This window comes from Manis javanica, chromosome 4 (assembly GCF_040802235.1).
Source record: "Manis javanica isolate MJ-LG chromosome 4, MJ_LKY, whole genome shotgun sequence".
Taxonomy (NCBI): Eukaryota; Metazoa; Chordata; class Mammalia; order Pholidota; family Manidae; genus Manis; species Manis javanica.
The window spans coordinates 83496809-83517063 of NC_133159.1; the positions used below are offsets into that span (position 1 = coordinate 83496809).

General features: G+C 31.4%; 1 protein-coding gene across 9 annotated transcripts in view; it reads right to left on the reverse strand.

Annotated features, from left to right (window-relative positions):
• Positions 1-20255, reverse strand: part of DPYD (dihydropyrimidine dehydrogenase) — an 870115-nt gene that overhangs the window by 739205 nt on the left and 110655 nt on the right. For 8 of the 9 annotated variants that reach the window (XR_012130243.1, XM_037024395.2, XM_037024389.2 and 5 more), the window contains exon 3: positions 18842-18924. The exons of the other annotated variant lie outside the window; for it this stretch is intronic. Coding sequence is in view for 7 of the 8 variants with exons in the window: in XM_037024395.2 (XP_036880290.2) it covers positions 18842-18924 (83 nt within the window). In the remaining variant the exon portion in view is untranslated. The remainder of the gene's footprint in view (positions 1-18841; positions 18925-20255) is intronic. 9 annotated transcript variants of the gene reach the window in all.

The following is a 20255-nucleotide window of genomic DNA, read 5'->3' on the forward strand; positions in this document are numbered from 1 at the left end:
TATAGTTTAACTTATATGTGAAATCTGACAAATGAAATAAACACACGAATGAAACAAAAATTACTTATTAACAAAGAATGGACAGTTGACTACCATGAGGTCAGTTCGGAGGAGTGAAATAGGTGAAGGGGATAAACAGGTACAAATTTCAAATTATAAAATAATTTAGTCATGGGATGGAAGTATAGCATAGGGAATATAGCTCATAATATTGTAATATCTTTGGTGACAGATGGTAACTACTCTATCGTGGTGAGCATTTAGTAATGTGTATAAATGATGAATCACTTCATTCATCTGGAACCAATATAATATTATATATAAACTATATTTCAATAAAAAATGGAAAAAATAAAACTTAACTTGCTGTCAAGTTAAAATAGATGAGTATAGGCTAATATATATAAGCCTTGTAGTAACCACATAGCAAATCTCTATAATATATAAAGATTATATATTAGTGGAATCTAAACATGACACTAAAGAAAGGCATCAGACCACAAGGGAAGAGCGCAGAAGAAAAGACCAGAGAGGAACTACAAAACACACATAAAACAACGATCAATAAGGCAGTATGCACTTATCTAAAAATCAAAAGACTGGATGATTGGATAAAAATACAGTGGCTGAAAGGATTAAAAATGTACCCATCTAAATGTTGCCTATGAGAGATTCACTTCAGATGTAAGGACACACATAGACTGAAAATGAAGGAATGAAAAAAAGATGTTTTATGCAAATGGAAACTAAAGGAAAGCCACAGTGACTATACTTATATCAGACAAAAAATACTTAAGGCAAAGACTGTAATAAAAGGCAAAGATGGACATTATACAATGATAAAACAGTTGATCCAGTGAGATGCAACATTTTAAAATATTTATCCACCTAATAAAGGCGCACTTAAATATAGGAATCAGGAGTTAACAGACCTAAAGGGAAAAACCAACAGCAATACAATAATAGTAAGAGATTTAATAATCCACTTTTACCAATGAATAGATCATCAAGGCAGAAAATCAATAAGGAAACATCAGCTTTAAACAACACAGTAGACAAAATGGACTTAAAGATATACACAGAACAGTCTATCCAAAAGCAGCAAAATGCACACTCTTCTCAAGTGTACATGGAACATTCTCCAGAATAGATCCTATGTTATGACACAAAATAAGTCTCAATAAATTTATGACTGAAATCATATCAAGCATCTCTTCAGAACACAATGATAGGAAACTGGCAATCAGTAACAAAAAGAAAACTGGAAAAAAATCACAAACATATGGTGGTTCAATGTGCTACTGAACAACCAATGATGAAAGAAGAAATCAAAGGAGAAATTTAAGAAGCACCTTCAGACACATGAAAACAGAAACATGACATACCAAAAAAATCTATGGGATGCAGCAAAAGCAGTACTAAGAGGGAAGTTCATAGCAATACAGGCCTGCCTCAAGAAACAAAACAAACCTCAAATAAATCATCTACATTTACACCTCAAAAAGTTAGAGCAAAAAAGGAACAAAGCCCAAAATTCGTAGGGCTTTGTTCGAAGGAAAAATATATATCAGAGAAGAAAGAAATGAAAGAGAGACTAAAAGAACAATAGAAAAATCAATGGAACTAAAGGTTGGTTCTTTGGACTGATAAACAAAATTAATAAATCTTTAGCCAGACTCACTAAGAAAAGAAGGAGGGTTCAAATAAAACTGGAGATGAAAGAGGGGACATTATAACATACACAAGAGAAATATAAAGGACTATTATGAAAAATTAAATGTCAATAAAATAGATAACCTAGAAGAAATGGATTAATTCCCAGAAACATATACTCTTCTAAGACTCCACCATGGAGAAACAGAAAATCATAATAGACTGATAATTAATTAGTAAAGAGATTGAGTCAATAATCAAAAACTTCCCAGCAAACAGAAATCCAGGACCAGATGGCTTCACTAGTGAATTCTACCAAACATTCAAGGAAGATTTTATCCTACCATAGCCCAATTCTTCCAAAAGTTGAAGAAGGAACACTTCTTAATTCATTTTCCAAAGCCAATATTATCATGATACCAAAAACAGACAATGATACCACAAAAAAAGATAATTACAGACCAGTATCCCTGATGAACACAGATGCAAAAATCCTCAATATTATATAATTATATCCTCAACAAAACATTATTAAACCAAATTCAACAGGATCACTTACCATGATCAAGTGGAATTTATTCTAGGGATGCAAAGATGGTTCAAAATCCAAAAATCAATAAGCAAGATAAGTACATTCACAAATGAAAAATAAAATAACATGATTATCTCCATGTATGCAGGAAAAGCATTTCACAAAATTCAGCATCAATCTTATGATAAAAACTCTCAATGAAGTGAATATGAAGGAAATGTATCTCAATAAAAGGGCCATATTGGGAAGCCCAAAGCTAACATCATACTCAGTGTTATTCTACTCCAAGATCAATAACCAAAGATGACCACTATCCCCACTTTTAATCAACATAGTATTGGAGTTTCTAGCTGGAGCACTTATTCAAGAAAATAAATAAATAAATAAAAGGCGTTCAAATTGGAAAAGAAGAAGTAAAAGTTTCACTAATTGCTGACTTGCAGACAAGATAATCATATATGTAGAAAACTCTAAAGATACTACCAAAAAACTGTAAGAACTAATAAACAAATTCAGTAAAGTTACAGGATTCAAAATCAATATACAAAAAAATGTTGCATTTGTGTACAATAATGAATTACCAAAAAGATAAACTAATAAAACAATCCCATTTACAATTGCATCAAAAAGAGTAAAACACATAAGTATAAATTTAACCTAGGATGTGAAAGACCTGTACTATGAAAACACTAAGACATTTATGAAAGAAACTAAAGAAAACACAAATAAATGGAAAGATGCTCTGTGTACATAGATTGGAAGAATTAATATTATTATAATGTCCATCTTACCCAAAGCAATCTATTTAATGGAATTTCTATCAAAATCCCAGTGGTATTTTTCACAGAAATAGAATAAACAATCCTCAATTTAAAAATTTATATGGAGCCACCAAATATTACAAATAGACAAAGCAATCTTGAGAAAGAAGAACAAAGTTGTAGGCAATAGCTCCTTGATTTCAAATTATATTACAAAGCTAAATAATCAAACAGTATCATACTGGCATTAAAACAGACACATAGATCAATGAAACAGAATAGAGAGCCCAGAAATTAACTCATGTATATATGGTCTATTAATTGATGACAAAGGAGGCAAAGAGTATACAATGGGGAAAGTACAGTCACTTCAGTTGTGCTGAGAAAACTGGACAGCCACATGCAAAAGAATGAAACTCAAGCACTATCCTATGCCATACACAAAAATTAATCAAAATGAATTACAGGCTCGAATATAAGACAAGAATCCACAGAAATCTTTTGGAAGTAAGCTCCCTGACATTGCTTTTGGCAATATTTTTTGGATATGATTCCAAGGGCAATGGCAACAAAAACAAAAATAAACAAATGGAACCACATCAAACTAAAAAGCTTCTGCACAGCAATGGACATCATCAACCAAATAGAAAGGCAACCTAATAAATGGGAGAAAATATTTGCAAATCATACCTCTGATAAGAGGTTTATATTCAAAATATATATTCAAAATACATAAAACATTCATACAAGTCAATTTAAAAAATGAACAGAGGATATGAAAAGATGTTTTACTCAGAACATATCTACATGGCTAACAGGCACAGGAAAAGATGCTCAACATGAGTAATCACCAGGGAAATGCAAATGTAAAATGAGGTATCTGCTAACACCCGTCAAAATGTTAGCAGAATCTATTATCAAAGAGATAAGAAATAACAAGTATTGGTAAGAAAGTGGGGCAAAGGGAGCCCTCATGCAACATTGGTGAGAATGTAAATGAGTGCAGCCACTATGAAAACCCATCAAAAAACTAAAAATAGAACTACCATATGATTCACCAATATTATTTCTGACTCTTTATCTGAAGATAATAAAAGCACTAATCCAAAAAGATATACACACCCCTATGCTCACTGCAACATTATATGCAATATCTGAGATATGGAAACAACCAAAATGTACATTGATGGATGAATGGTTAAAGAAGATATGTTATACACACACACACACACACACACACACACACAGGGATACTACTCATCTATAAAAAAGAATAAAATCTTGCCATTTGTGACAACATGGATGGACCTTGAGGGTATTGTAAGTGAAATAAGTCAGAGAAAGAGAAATATTGTATGATTTCACTCTTGTATGGAATCTAAAATTCCAAAACAAATGAACAAACAAAAGAAAACTTATAGATGTAGAGAACAGACTGGTGGTTACCAGAGGTGAGGGGGCTTGAAGGGTGGATGAAATAGGAGAAGATAGTCAAGATAAATGAACTCCTAGTCATAAAATAAATAAGGAATGTAATGTGCAGCATGGTGACCATAGAGAGGAACACTGTATTGCATGCTGTATATCTTTATTGGTTGACAGGGTAAACTAGACTTACTGCACAGTGAATACAAATATAAATCATTATTTTGTGCACCTGAATCTAATATGTCAATTATACCTAAAAAAAAAAGGGCATGCTAACGATTTACACAATTTTATGCACATCACTGGCTTCCAGTGAAACACTTCCAAAAAGCCACCCCTTTCATTATTAAATCCACTCATGAGCACTATTCTTTGAAAACAGATATTGAGGACTGCTCATTTTCCACTCTGGCAACCCACCTGTGCTTGGTATTTGGCAGGCCCCAAATGAACTGAATTGAATAATCAAGAAGAGAAAAAGGTTTACCTACTTTTGTTTTTAGTAAACATATATGATAATTTCAATCAATTTCTATAGAACTAAAGATAAACCTAGGATGTGGTAAGATATTCAAATATATTCAATTTCAATTATGCTATGAGGAACATGTGTGTGTGTTTGTAATGTACACGTTTTATGTGTATTTTTAACATGTATGTTTTCAAACACTGAGGGTTTTTTCCAAAGTGCATTTTAAAAACTGAACAGTAACACAACAGCCAAGATTTAGTCAAGTCCAAATAACCCACCATACTACATACTTATGAGGATAAAAAGTGAAACAGTTTAAGGAATTTATTCATGGGTCTTAATAAGATTTTTATAATTCTTAAAGACAGTATTTCTATGTATCATCATATTTAAAATACATTCATTGCTATATATAAGCAGACAAAAAGTAAATAATCAAGAGGCTTGAAATAATTTAGATTTGTCTAAAAAATCTTAGTTCACTCATATCATTACAGGTTGCAAACAGTGTTTATTCATAGTCAAGTTATCCTTCTGGAAAAACTCTATCATCTATAGAAATATATGTGACAAAATAATTGTCATGGTCCTTAAAAACATGTAGATATTTTGTTGAAAGTACTGAAAGCATAATTGATTCACTAAAAATTTCAGATGAGCAGAATAATCCTGAACAACTATGAATTGCAAGACAAGTCTTACATTAATATCAAATAATAATAAACTTTCATTTTAATGGAATGACCCAACTCAAGGAATGATTCTCAGGCTTCAATTAATGGTAGTGACTGGCTCAAACTAACTAATGTTTTTTATATTAGTTAATATATCTTATTCACAGTCATTTAACTATAATGATGTGTCAAAATTAGTAATTTTTTTCTTTAAAGTGAAAATTTTTCTTATCCTTGTTTCACTGTTAAAAAGAAAAAAATCGGATTCCCCAAACAGCTTTTTCATCTAAACTGCTTAAATTTCAACACAATTCTTACCCCTAGGTGAAAAATGTCTCAAGCAATATTCCCTTACAGAATATGAAATTACAAACAACATCTAAGGGGATGAAGGAAGAAATGAAATATGAAGGAAAAATATGACAATGACAAATATAATACCAGTAAGTAATTTAACCTTATTGTAAATCATTTTTCTTCCCCATCTAAAAAAAAAAGAAATTACTCTAACCTCTTCTGAAAGATAGAAAAAAATACTGGTAAGATAATTGGTTTGTAAACACAGCACCAATATCAACTAAAAGTATTACCTCTGTGGTCCAATGACAAACACCCCTTTCCAGTAAAACTTGATAGAAGTTGATATTGCAAAAGATTTGTAAAAATGACTACTACTATGTCTTCTATTCACCAGCCAAAGTAATCACCCTTATGTGGGGGAGGACTGTAGGGAATAGTTAAGAAATGTAGTAAATTAAACTAAATTTCTGGGAAGGCTCCTGGGAAAATACCAGAAAGATGATTTTAAACATCAAGAGCATTTTGTAAAAAGAACAGTCGGTCCAATGTGGCATCTCGTTTAATCCTTAAAAACACTGTGTACTAGACTAAAAATATTCACTGTTCACTGATTTATTAAACACTGATTAATTTAATTCCTGAAATGGAGACAATTCCTTAGATAGCCGTATGGATATAAAACTTCATAAAGGAGTTAAAGTAATGAACCAAAGAACACATCACAATCAATATTTTCCAATCAATATCAGATATCATATATGTATTTTAGTAGATGCCATGACTACTCATCTGTTTATAAAGAAAATTGATAAACTATCACAATGTTATAGTTTTTTAAGTACCATATTGTGGTAAACTAGTGTCAAACTGTAGAATAACATTATACTGTCTCATAATGTTGATGGTTACTCAGTGGTTAGTCCACATTTTAACTATAAACCAAGAACAAATTAATGTTAATTGATTCAGTGGCATTGATACTGATACCACATGTTGGTTACATATTGGTGATTTTGCAACTGTAATTGGTAACTTAATTATTAATGATGCTTGTTTACCTCAATGAGTAATCTAGGGAATGTAATATTCAATTTCAAGGAGCAGACTAGAAATTGGGAAATATGACACCTTAGTAAATGTTCTACAGTCATGTTAAAATTGGGAGAACTTCATAATATTTTTTAGTATTTATCTATAAGAGATAATCACAAATTCACATTATGTTTACAAAACAATACTTTGCATTATCTTAGTTGATTTATATCAGGTTTGCTCTGAACTAGGGGCCAGTAACTATGACTCATAGTATTAATCCAGCTGGCTGCCTGTTTCTATAAATAAAATGTTATTAGAACACAGCCCCATCACTGTAGCCACACCCATTAGTTTACATATTATCTATGTGGCTGCTTCACACCGTATCAGTAGAACTGAGTAACTGCAAGAAAGACCATATGACCCAGAAGGCCCAAACTATTTACCATCTGGACCTTTACAAAAAATGTTTGCCTGCTTCTGCTTTAGACTATCAAATTATCATGCTTTGCCAATAGAAATAACAAATACAGAAAAAGTAAATCTAACTTAATAGCTCTTTTACAATTGTCAGAATAGGACAGCGTTTTTTTCCCCAAGAATAAACAAAAACACTCTCAATGGATGGAATTTGTATGCATCATAATAACCTGTAGAAATATTGGATAAAGAAAGGTACTAATTTCTGTTAAATGTGCTGATATATGAGAAAGGAGAAATAGCATAAGTAAACTGCTTCCAGAGGAGAAGACTATTACAGAAAAATAAAAAGCCAAGAAAAGAAAGCTATTATAGTAGTGTATATGTAGAATGAACTCAAATTAATTAGAATGGGCAATAACAAAATATGCCAATGTACTAATAAACAACAATGTATTATCTTATAAACATATCCTATTATTCTTCTTAAGTTGTAGAAATGCCAAATATAATTACAAAATATGTATTCAAAACATGTAAACCACTAATTTTCCACTCGTAAAAGCCTGTTTCAAAAAGCAATTTACTTTATGGTTTACTTAAGCTTTGCAACTACATTAAAATATGATAGTATATACACAACAGCTTGTTAACAAGATTATCATAACATTAAAATCATAATATGGCACTTCAATTATGGATACTTAAAATTAAAGCTAATCCTCACAGTACCAATTTTTATCTCCTAAATAATTTTAGCTATTAGCTGCTCATTCAAAGTCTGTATCTAAAACGGTAAGCATTCTAGAGTAAGACTTAGCTCGGCACTTTTCTTGGGAAGCAAAACAAAGGCTGTATCCCATTTCTCAAGACTTTAATACACAATCTTTAGCTGCTAAAAAAAAAAATGCATTTTTTTAAACTTGACCAAATTCTGTTTATTTATGTTGTTGCTAATGCTGTTGTTTTAAGTAGAAACATCCAATATACTAACAATACGTATTTTCTTTTCTGGTTTTATTATTCTAAATATATCAAGTTGTCATAAAATGGCAGTTACAATATTAATTTGTTTTTTCTCTGCATTGTCTAGCACATAGCAGACATCAGGTTGAGTGAACCAATGCTTAGATCAATGAAAATGGCAATGCATTTATATATATATTATATTACATATATGTGTGTATATATGTAACTGAATTATTAAACTATGCCTTATTTTATTTATGCTATTGTTTCATAAAATTTGTAGCTGATGAATATGTAATCAATATTTCTCACATTCAACTTCCAGTTGAAGTTCAAGGTACAGAGAAAGGTTGTAATTTAACATAGTTCCAAATCATATATTATGCCAATTGCTACCAAACCGTAAGTAATCCAGAAGTTTTAATGCTTACTATATATTTGGTTCTATTAAACATTAGTGAGAATTAATATAGGACTTTACTTCTATTCCCCACAAATAGTGAAAAATTAAGCTTTGGCCCATATGAAACTAAATGACAAACTGCTTTCACTCACCCATGGAGTGAATGAAAGTAACATTTCTAATTTATGTGGTCAACAGAAGATTTTTTACTACAAACCAAACACATGGGTGCACATGTGTGTGTGCATACATGTCTGTGTAAAATGTGTGTACATATACACATATATTCATATTATATAATTACATAAACTTAATTACATAGTATATTAAATACAATTAATCACATATATTTTATGTAATTAAGTATTTTCCTAATGCTTAACCTACCTTTTCTATGAGCCATTCTATTGATATTTATTATAGTAGTTGCATTATCATTCCCTAGAAAAAGTAATGGCATGCTTTTGTCTTTAGATTTCATAAAATCAAAGATATTCAGCCGGGTTGCCCTACCCATCTGGCTAGTGATATAAACCAAAACCAGGCCCCAAAACTGTAGGCATGGTGGAATTGCCTCTCTATACAGAAATGATAAAGAAAAGATGTTTTTGCCATCAAAGAAAAGACAATGCTCTTTTAATCTGCTGATTTGGGTCACTTGCTAGAGATTCCTGCTCATCCACTTAATCAAAGAAAACTTGAAGAAATAGAATTATGATAGGATCAATAAATCTGATTAAAGCACAAAGCTAACACATTGCTTCTGAATACAATTTCACAAGTCAAACTTTTCATGTAGTTAAAAAACACACATGTATTCACACACATACATGGGCATTTATGATTATAAAATCAATTTATATTTTTTTGAACTTTGAAAACAAAAAATATGTTACAAATGTTAAATCATCTGTAATCATTGATTTCATGATATAAAATTCAGGATTTTTAAAAAATTGTATTTACTTTCCACACTTTTAAACAACCTGCTGTTTTCACTAGAAGTATTTTATTAATACTTCCTCATTTTATTTTTTACATTTTTCTTCAATGCCACTTCAATTTTCTCATGCCTTACATTTGTTTTCTAAACTACGTATTCAATTCACTACTCACAAATATTTAGGTTGCCTTCTCCTCCTCCTCCACCTTTTAAATATTATAAAAGAATTTCATCATATCTCACTGTACATAAATCTTTGTAATCCTAATAGATATCTTTGAAAAGCGAAAGGATCTCCAAATTCCTAACACTGTCACACCGCAAGATTTCCTTGACTGGGAGGAGGAAGTTTAGACAGAGATAGAGGTAAAGGTAGAGATAGAAACAGAGACAGAAATACACAAACACGCAATTAAACATATGCAATATATGTACACACACAACCAAACTTCTATACAAGAATAAAACTATGTAGGATAATGACACTATTCTTACTTCAAGTCTCAGATGGGGAAAATTATTCATTGAGACAGTCTTTTGGTCCAGTTCATGTAGAGGTACCAGTTAAAGAAATATCAGTGTAGTTTAACCACTATGCTTAGCAAGAGGTGCAAGATTAATAAAACAAACAATAAAACCGCAAGCAACTAAATCAATACCTAGGTACCAACAGTAACACAACTCTTAGATCAGTTGGTAAACAGCCCTGGAACCACTGGATATTAACAGAGGAGTCAAATTAAAGATGCATTTTTTAGACTAATACATCTAGAAGAGAAAAACTGAAAAATACCTCTTATAAATGTTTTTGAATCTCTCTTCAGACCTCAGTCTTTCAATGAAAAGTTCATATTGCTATTTATATTCCTTCTACCTCTCAAAGTCTATTATTCTGAAGTAAAGAAACAAGCACTTTTAAGCAATTTTAACCTTTCGACTTAAATAATGTTTAGAATGTCATGTATATGTTAAAACTATTCTCCAAGTTTGCATAGTTATACATTATTTTAACTCAGTATGAATGGCGGGTTTATGGCACAACTACAATCACTATTACACACACCAGAAAAAAAGCCAAGAACATAAACTGTGCAACTCAATATCACCATCTAGTGACAGAATTCCTAACACGTGACAAAGCCAAGCAAAAAAGACTAGATTTCAAAGAACTAGTGTTGGTAGTTCACCTCTGTAACAACAGTCTAAATATAATCATTCTCATTAAGTAAATTTGTCTCTGCAGATAAATACTAACCACTAATGAGCAGTGTTTGTATTCCAAAAATGTGATTTATATTGTTACTATAGAGGTATATCATATATTTAACCAATCTATGTTTTTCTCTATTAAGTCATCAAAAAGCTTCAGATAGTATTTTTACTTTTTTTTTTCTTAATGAACTATACACCACATGTTCTCTTTTCTTTTTCAAAATTTGACACTCCCTTTTCTCCAATTTCATGTATGTTCTACATATGGTCCACTACTGGCTCTGGAACTGAAAGGGGGACAAAAATACAATGTTAAAAAGGTCCCACTTTAATCTTTGATGTTTAGATTTTATTCTAAGGGCTAAGGAAGACTTGTATACAAACATTTTAATATTTTCTATCTTCATTTTATTAATGTTTCATAAGTTAAAAAGCATTCACTACTATATTATCATTGTTCTTTATATCAATCCTATTTAGTTTTTGACCCTAGTTTACAAAAAGACAAAAAATATTAATTTACCTAAATCACAGTTGGAGTCTAAAATCTGATTTTTACCATGTACCCTGGTATTCATATTTTGTTCTTTCAATTTTTTCATTTCTCACTTCATTATTTTTCTAATCATACATAATATGTTTCCATTGTAGAAAACAGAAAAATTGAAAAGTGTAAGCCTGGAAAAAGTATCTGTAAGCCCATCGCTCAAATGTACTAACTATTTGGGTACATTTTATTCCTATATGTTTTCTCTGCACTCTTTTATTCAGTGGAGATCATGTTCTGCATGCAATTTTGTATCCTGGACTCTTTTTAGAAATGGAACATTTTAACATGAAGATTATTGTGTCAGTAAAAACACGGTGCTAAAGATCCAGATGTAATTTTAAAATGTCCCATGTACCATTATGTGTGTGTATGTGTGTATAAAACATATATAATATTATAAATATATGTTTATATTACACATACAAGTATATATAAATATATATAAGATATATGTATTATATGTATGTTTAAAATAATATAACACATATACATATAAAATCTTGATTTTCTTGTTCCCATAATACTAGAAAATTAGTTCCTATACAATTTGTTTACTCTTATATTCCATAGTTTGACGAAACCTTTTGGATTGCGCATAGTTTCTGTGTCTTCTGCATAATATATTGCAGAAAATCAAAGTAATATGAAAAAGGTTATATATTTTTTTAAGGCTCAGTACTTACTGGTGTACTCCTTCCTTAATACAGCATAATTTCCACTCCTTGAGCTCTAAGAATGAGAGGATGGCTCTCTTAGCATTTCCATCACTAGCATTCAAAAAAAACTTCTCCCGTTACTGAATTGCAGTAAAGTCAACAACCAAGAATTTCATACTTTTTTACGTAATTTAATTTATATTTTGTTTACCAGTTGAGCAGAATATTTTCAAGCCTTTGTTAATCATACTTTGCCAATTATCTATTGACCTTCTAATATTTTTTAATCTCTTAACCCAAGGCAATTCACTACACTGATGCTCTCTTAATTTTGATTTTTTCTATGTACAGAAGCTTTTTTTTTTTTAATGCACTCAAAGTTTAGTGATTTCTTCAATTGCTTTTTAACTTATCACCTCTTTCCCTATGAAAACCATTCCAGGATGGCTAGTCACTTCCATCACCTACTGGAGACTTTGGCTGTTTAATTTCATTTAGCTCTTTAAGATACAATGAAACTAATTTTAGCACATGTGTGGTGAAAATATAAAGTGATTTATTTTTCCAAACAGCAAAACGATTGCCTCTTACACTATTTACTGAGTAATTCAACAAGTCCTAAGTGATTTGAAGTACTTTATAACGATTTCATAGGATCTACTATCAATAACAACCATTAGCCTAACCGGTTAGGTAACCAATTACATAAGTGGTTGTAAGTAATATATAGAAAAACTCATGAATTTCAGTATTTCTCTTGAATCTGACCACATTACTAAATTATTTTACTGATTCCTAGAATGTATTGTTGTTACTTCTCTTAAGCTTCCTACCTCTAAGTCATGCCTTTAGAGAGTAATAGTTACTTTGCCTCCTCCATATCAAGTCATTCTTGTTGATTTTGGTTTTACATCCACTACTATGCTATGAACCCACCTTTTACTCTTCAGTTTCAGAGAAAGCATGTGATATAGATGTGTGGCATGTGTGAGTGTGGTTCAGCCTTACCCTCACTGCTCCCCTGAGAACCCCATCAGTGAGAGACAGTTAAATGTCATGTTAGCAACTCAGAAACATCCTCCCAGGGGGATGCTGTCCAAACTATAGCCACTAACCACATGCAGCTATTCACATTTAAATTAATAAAAATTAAATAAAATTAAATATTCAGTTATTCAGTTATACTAGCCACCATTCAGATGTGCCAGTGGCTGTCAGTCATACTGAACTGCATAGATACAGAACATTTTTACTAGAGACTGAATTTTTTTCCAGTTCAGATAAAGTTCTACAGGGCAGCACTACTTTATACATCACCATGAGCCACAGAACACTGGGCAGGAAGGCCACCCACACTTTTTTTCTTGCATACACCATATTACAGTCCCAACTTACTCTGTTGGAGAAGGTTATTCAGAATTTTTAAATCCCAAAGTGTATTTTCTTCTGACACATATTTTTCTAAGCCAAATATTTTCTTAGACTGGTTAGACTCCTCCTTTCTGATTAAATGCACTATGCTTAGAAGTCTCATGGTTTCCTATAGTTGCAAGTATCAAAATACTTACCAAGTCCCAAAGTACACATCAGCCCCCAGTCTTTTTCCTGAGTTGCATAATTGTATTTTCCCTCTGCTTATTGCAAATTTACACATTTGCCACAGCTGTCTCAAATTCATCTGAAAACAAAATTCTTCCTTAATCATCTTCTTTGTTCTCTCTCCCTATCTCAATTAATAAATATCCAAATACTCAAAATAAAAACATTCGACTTGCCTTTGGTAAGTCTCCTTCTTCTTACTTAATCATTATCAAGAATTCCACAAATAGTTATTTTGCACCTACTATATGCTAATAGTACAGTAAAGCTAATACAAATGAGAGTAAAATAGCAATTCCCCTACCCTCATGGGGTTTACTAGGTAGTAGGGCACACATATTAATTAGACCTTATTCTAAAAGCGTAAGAAAACTTTAAAATCTTTAAAATAGAGCAACACAGATTAAATCAGGTTTATGATTTAATGAAGTGAAGTCACAAAGTCTCATCAGATCTTTATTTTAAATATTTCTACATTTCTCAAACACACACCACTTGTTGGCCTCTACACCCTTCTACCTTCATTTTACTGAGGGCACTTATTTCTCTAACTCTCTCATTCCCTTTACTGTATACCCTCCACTCTGCTACTAAAATAAACTTTTTAAGTACTTATTCCCATTCTGGGTATGAGCTAAAACTTAATCAGACACATACTTTTTTTTTTAACTATTTTATTTTTATTGAATATAGTTGATATACAATATTATACTGGTTTCAGATATACAATACAGTGACTCAATAAATATATACTTTATTAAATGTTCACCACAGTAAGTATAGTTACTCCCATTAACATACCAAGATATTACAACATTATCAGTAACATTTTCTATGTTGTATTTTGATTCCTATGACTACTTTATTTTACTATTTGAAGTCTGCGCCTCTTTATCTCCTTCACTTACTTTACCCATGGTAACCTCTCCTGTGGTAATCAACAGTCTGCTGTCCACATTTATGGGTCTATTTCTTTTTTGTTTGTTTTAGATTCCACATATAAGTGAAATCATATGGTATGTCTTTCTCTATTTGACTTATTTCACTTAGAACGATACCCTGTAGGTCAATCTACATTGTCAGAAATGGCAAGATTTTCTTCTTTTTTATGGCTGAGTAATAGTCCATTGTGTATATGTACCATACTTTCTTTATCCATTCATCTCTCGATGGGCACTTGGATTGCTTCCATGTCTTGGCTATTGTAAATAATGCTTCAATAAACATAGGTTTGCAAAAACCTTTTCAAATTAATGATTATGTTTTCTTCAGATAAATTCCCAGAAGTGGGATTGCTTGGATGGTGTGGTACTTCTTTTTAAATTTTTTGAAGAATCTCCATATCATTTTCCACAGTAGCTAAATCATTTACATTCCTACTAACAGTGTTGGAAGGTTCCCCTTTCTCCACATCCTTGCCAACACTTCTTATTTCTTGTCTTCTGGATAGTGGCCATTCTGACTGGTGTAAGGTGATATATCATTGTGGTTTTTATTTGCATTTCCCTAATGATTAGTAATGTTGAACATCTTTTCAAGTGCTTGTCAGCCATCTATATGTCTTTGTTAGAAAAACATCTGTTTAGGTCCTCTGTCCATTTTTTAATTGGGTTATTTGTTATTTTGATGTTGGATTGTATGAGCTCTTTATATATTTTGGATGTTGGCCTCTTATCAGATATATGATTTGCAAATATATTCTTTCATATAGTAGGTTGCCTTTTCATTTTGTTGATAGTTTCCATTGCCGTGCTGAAGCTTTTTAAATATATGCTTTATTTACCCAGCACATTCCAGAATAGGTTATAGCCCCTTGTACTTTTTAGATAGCTGGCTACCAGTCCTCATGTCTGGGATCAGATCCTCACATCTGGGATTGGGGCAGGGGATGAGTGGGACTTGGGGTTAAGACTGCATGGCAAAGACTGGCCACAAAGAGGGACTGAATGAGGTGGCACAGAACTAAGCAAGATTGAAATCCTCCTTTTTTTGGTTCTAAGTTCATAAAAAAAGTAGAACCTTAATACAAGAGAATCTACCCAACTTGGTGGTAGGCCCCAAACAGCTAGCCACAAAATGTCAATCTTCAGATTTGGTCCAGTTCTTCTCCAGCATCTCCAGGCTAGACATATTCAGCAGGAGAGCACCACTGCGAGTGCCTGGAAACACCTGAGTCCTCTGCAGAGGTTAAACTAGTGAGAGAAGAGGATACTCACTTGGCAAAGCTACACCATGCCCATGGACCAACAGAAAAGCTACCACAGAATTCTAGGGACTAGGGAAACAAACACTCAATTACTGGGGTGCTGAGTCTTCATATCAAGCATTTGACTTTTGTGCTAGAAGTTAGGGACTCTTACTTATGTCTGTAACCCTCATACCTAGCATATTCAGAAACACAATAAATGTTTATTGAATACATAAATGATTGTTCTTTCTATATTATTTCTTCCCATTAGAATTCTACAACACTGTGCAATTATCTCCATAGTTTTTATATTTAATCATGTCATCCCTTTCCTTAAAAACCACAATGATGCCCTGAAATAATTTAAATTCCTTACCATGGCAAGCTGGGCTCTATGTAACTGGCCTGTAGAGTCCATACTCTACAAGATTGAAATCCTTCTTTCTTTAGTTCTAAGTTCATAGAAATAGCAGAACCTTAATACAAGAGAGTCTATCCAAATTCAATTATCAAACACATTCCATCCCTGAGACCAGCCCTGTGTTGAGGTATAGGCAGATCATTCACACCAGTTTCCCACTGGCCCCTCTTGCACTCTGAGATTCTGGGATGCTCTCATCATCCCTGCCAACCTCATAGTGCTTCGTTTTCACCCAAGGATTCCTGACATGTAAGGAGAGGTATTGACTGAAAAAATTCTGCCTATGTGAGTTTTGAATATATGTGAGAAAACATATATTCAAAAAACTTGAAAAAATTTGCTTTACTTTAGACCCCTTACTGTTTCCTTGCACCTGGTCACATGGCATTGTAACTGTTTGTTTACATGCTTCCATAATCTCACATGTAAAAGAATGAGCTCCTGCTGCATTTTTTAAAGGAAAAAAAACAAAAGCAAAAAAAAAAAAGCACTGGGACCATTGGAATGCTAAATTGTTGAATGCTTTTGATTACTAAATTATTTGTGTTCAGTGAGTCTAAACATTATGAATATGTGTGTGCATGTATGTAAAATAAGCAGCCTATGTAAACAAGGTACTTTACCCAGCCATATAATTAAATGCTGGTTTAAATGATCTATCTCAGAGCATGGGTGGTTGAGAGGTTACTTCAACCAGGTAATACTTGTTTTTCTCACTAGTTCATGTCTATTTTTCAAAAGCAGAATATCCTGTTATTTTCTATAATGTTAAGTATTACAAAATTTGACAGAACTTAATAATCTCTTCATACCTAGTTCTCCAAAAATCCAATTTGTTTTATCTTGATAATTTTCTGTACTAATTACATGTCCTTTCCTTGTTCATTATGTTTCCCTCAGTCACATCCATTTTCACTGACATTACTCCTTTACAATTCTTTCTATGTTTGGGCCTCCATTCTTTTATTCAAAGCTTCAGAGATGGCATGCTCTTTGTCTTCCTGTGTGTCTATGTGTTTCCTTCAAACTGAATAGATATAAAAATAAAGAACAACTGTAGTATTCTAAATAAATATTGGTGTGCACACTTGATATATTCAAAATTATTATAGTAAGCACACGCAAAAATAATGTGTTTGATTTATAACTGGTAGTTTTATATAGTGGATAAAGACCATATTGAAAAATAGCAGTTCATTCATAATTTCTGCACTGGCTTTTCCACAATATATTTTATACCTAATTTTTACTTTATTACTATTTTTCAATAACTTTAACTTTCTGAGAATGTCTGATTGCATTTTATATGGATACAAATTCTCTATTGTGTACTCAGTTTTATTTTTCCCTCTTTTTTTATTAGTAAAGACATTAACAATAAAATAGGCTCACTTGCTCCAGCTGGTAATTTCTCAGTACTAGTAATATATTATTCCACTTTTTGTGACATCATAATCATCTATACAGAAGTACCATGTATCTTTGTGTAGAAGCTACTGTTTCCATTAAATTTAATTACCTCCCCCTGTGGTTTTAAATAGAAGTGGCTTCAAAATGAGGGCAGCTTCTATTAAATTTAATTACTTTCCCCTGCTGTTTGCACGGTAAAAGCGAGGTTGCTAAATGAGAGCAGCTTCTAAACTAAAGTATATGGTAACTGTGTGCTAGCAATAACAAAACTGTACCCAAGCTATCCTTCCAGGAAGCCTCACAGGTTTATCCCTTCTCTTTTTAAAAAAATTTTTAGCCCTGATTTAAGATCCTAAAAACATGAGCACTAATAGAAGATATATTTTAAAAATCAATTTCAGTTTCATAGGTTAAATAAAGGTATACTATTTTTGTACAAATATATTAGAAATTATCCCACTTAAAGGTTGAAGCTTTATAACTTTTAAAATTATATAATTTGTTGTTTTCTAGCCCTAAGGATGATGAGTTTTATTTCTCACACATTTTTAATGTCTAATAAAAAGACTGCTTCATTTTGATCAGAAGGATTTAAGGACTGCTTCCTAAAAGTTATTAAAAAGAAAGATACCAAGTTTTGGGAAATTTCAGAGAAATATTCAGAAATAGTAATGTTAAAAAGTGAAAAAAAGAAAAACACCATCAGCTTATTATAGACTATATGAAAAAAGTTAATCTATATGCTTTAGAATAGTGTGGAAATGTAAATCAGTTTAAAAATACTATGATACAATCCTATAAAATCTAATAGAATATGAAATTTTAAATACCTCTTTTTAAATTAAACATTCATTATGAGGAAATACTACTGAGTTAAACCACTATTGCAGTGTTTATTTTTTTATATACAGGCAGAACTTAGATGAACAATATTTCCATTCAATCACACAGTTTAGTATAAATATAAAACAAGACACCCCTTAAGCATTTTAAGTAACAAATTAAACATTTACATTTTTTACTGTGCACTGAGGCTTAACATTTATGCAGCTTCAAAACCAAAGTACAGCCTCAAGGGAAGTCTCTCCACTGACAAATTAATACCTTAGAGAACAGAGCTGAATGGTGGCAATGAACTCATTTGTTCCCCCAATAATGAAGAATGACTTTTTCTTTACCACATCTGTGACTGTTGCTATGGTGACCCAGACTTACCTCATTGCTTCTCGGAGAGCTCCTCGCTCACCAAGAGTCGTGTGCTTGATGTCATCAAAATTATTCTCCAGCTTCTCACAACTCTGCAACATATTAAAAAAATCATTAATCCTCTAACATCCTTAGATAAAATTATATCTATGCAATTATGTAAAAATATAATTGATTATATTGATTACAGACTCATGAAAAATATGCACACAATTTTAATTGGGAAGGATTCATTAAAATTGACAGTGTGAATTCAGCAGTAACAAAATAAAAATGTCTTATGATACAGCTGTCACTGAAGTCTTTTATCAATTTTTCAGTTGAGTAACAGAAAAATTTACATTATATAAAAGTAATACAAATAGGATTTTGAGGTTTAAAAATTGGTTCTCCAAAATTATCTCAACTATAGCAAAGCCAATTTGAATTCAAAAGAGAAAGTCAATAAAGTAGGTCTGAAATCAAAATAAACTGTATATGATAAATATCTGGATGTAAAAAAATTAGCAGTCACTGACATTAACAGATAGAGCCCAGGTATAATATAATAAGAGTTCCAACATTTTGGAATCAAAATTTAATAGAAAGACCCTTAATTAGGAATTGTATTTATAAAATGTTTATAAATGTGTGTATGTGCATATATGTTTATATATATGTATATATACATATTTGGAAATACTAAATTTAATTCTTAAAATTAAATGTATCAGGATCTTAGCATTACTAGACTGAATTTTCTAAGATGATTTTTTAAATTTTACTTAACTTTTTACTATATTTTTAAACATAAAACTAACTTAATCTTACATGACCTTAAAAAGCTTTGAAAAGATAATGTAAAATGATTAAATTTTAGACTAAAAAAGTATCTATATGAATCTTTTGGCACATCAGATTTGATTGAGAATTTAGTGGTATTTAGGTATTAAAATAATTTTATTCAACATTTCAGCTGATTTAACAAACAGAAAAACTAAATAATAAAATTTTGAATATTAATGTTTCTTTGTTTTAAATTATAGGTAATTATGCTGGATTTTAGAAAAATACACAGTTTAGATCAATCATTTCCAATATATAAGAATTAACTGATTTAAAACCTATAGGTATATATACTATTAATTTTATCTTGATTTTCCTAGGTCAGCCAAATTAAGGCAAAGATCCTTTTAAGCATGTAGTTACATGCTTTTATAATGAAAATATTGAAAATTACCATAATGTACCTAAAGTAACTTGAATTCTCAATAAGTCTTCTTGTAGATACATAAACTGAAAATATCTCCTGTTTTGTGTCTTTTCATGAAGACAATTTCTTACTTTTATAATGAAGTCCAATGTATTATTGCTTAAACTTATGGTTAGTGCCTTTTGTGTCCTGTTAAGAACTTTTTGACTTCCTAAAGGCAGTGAATATATT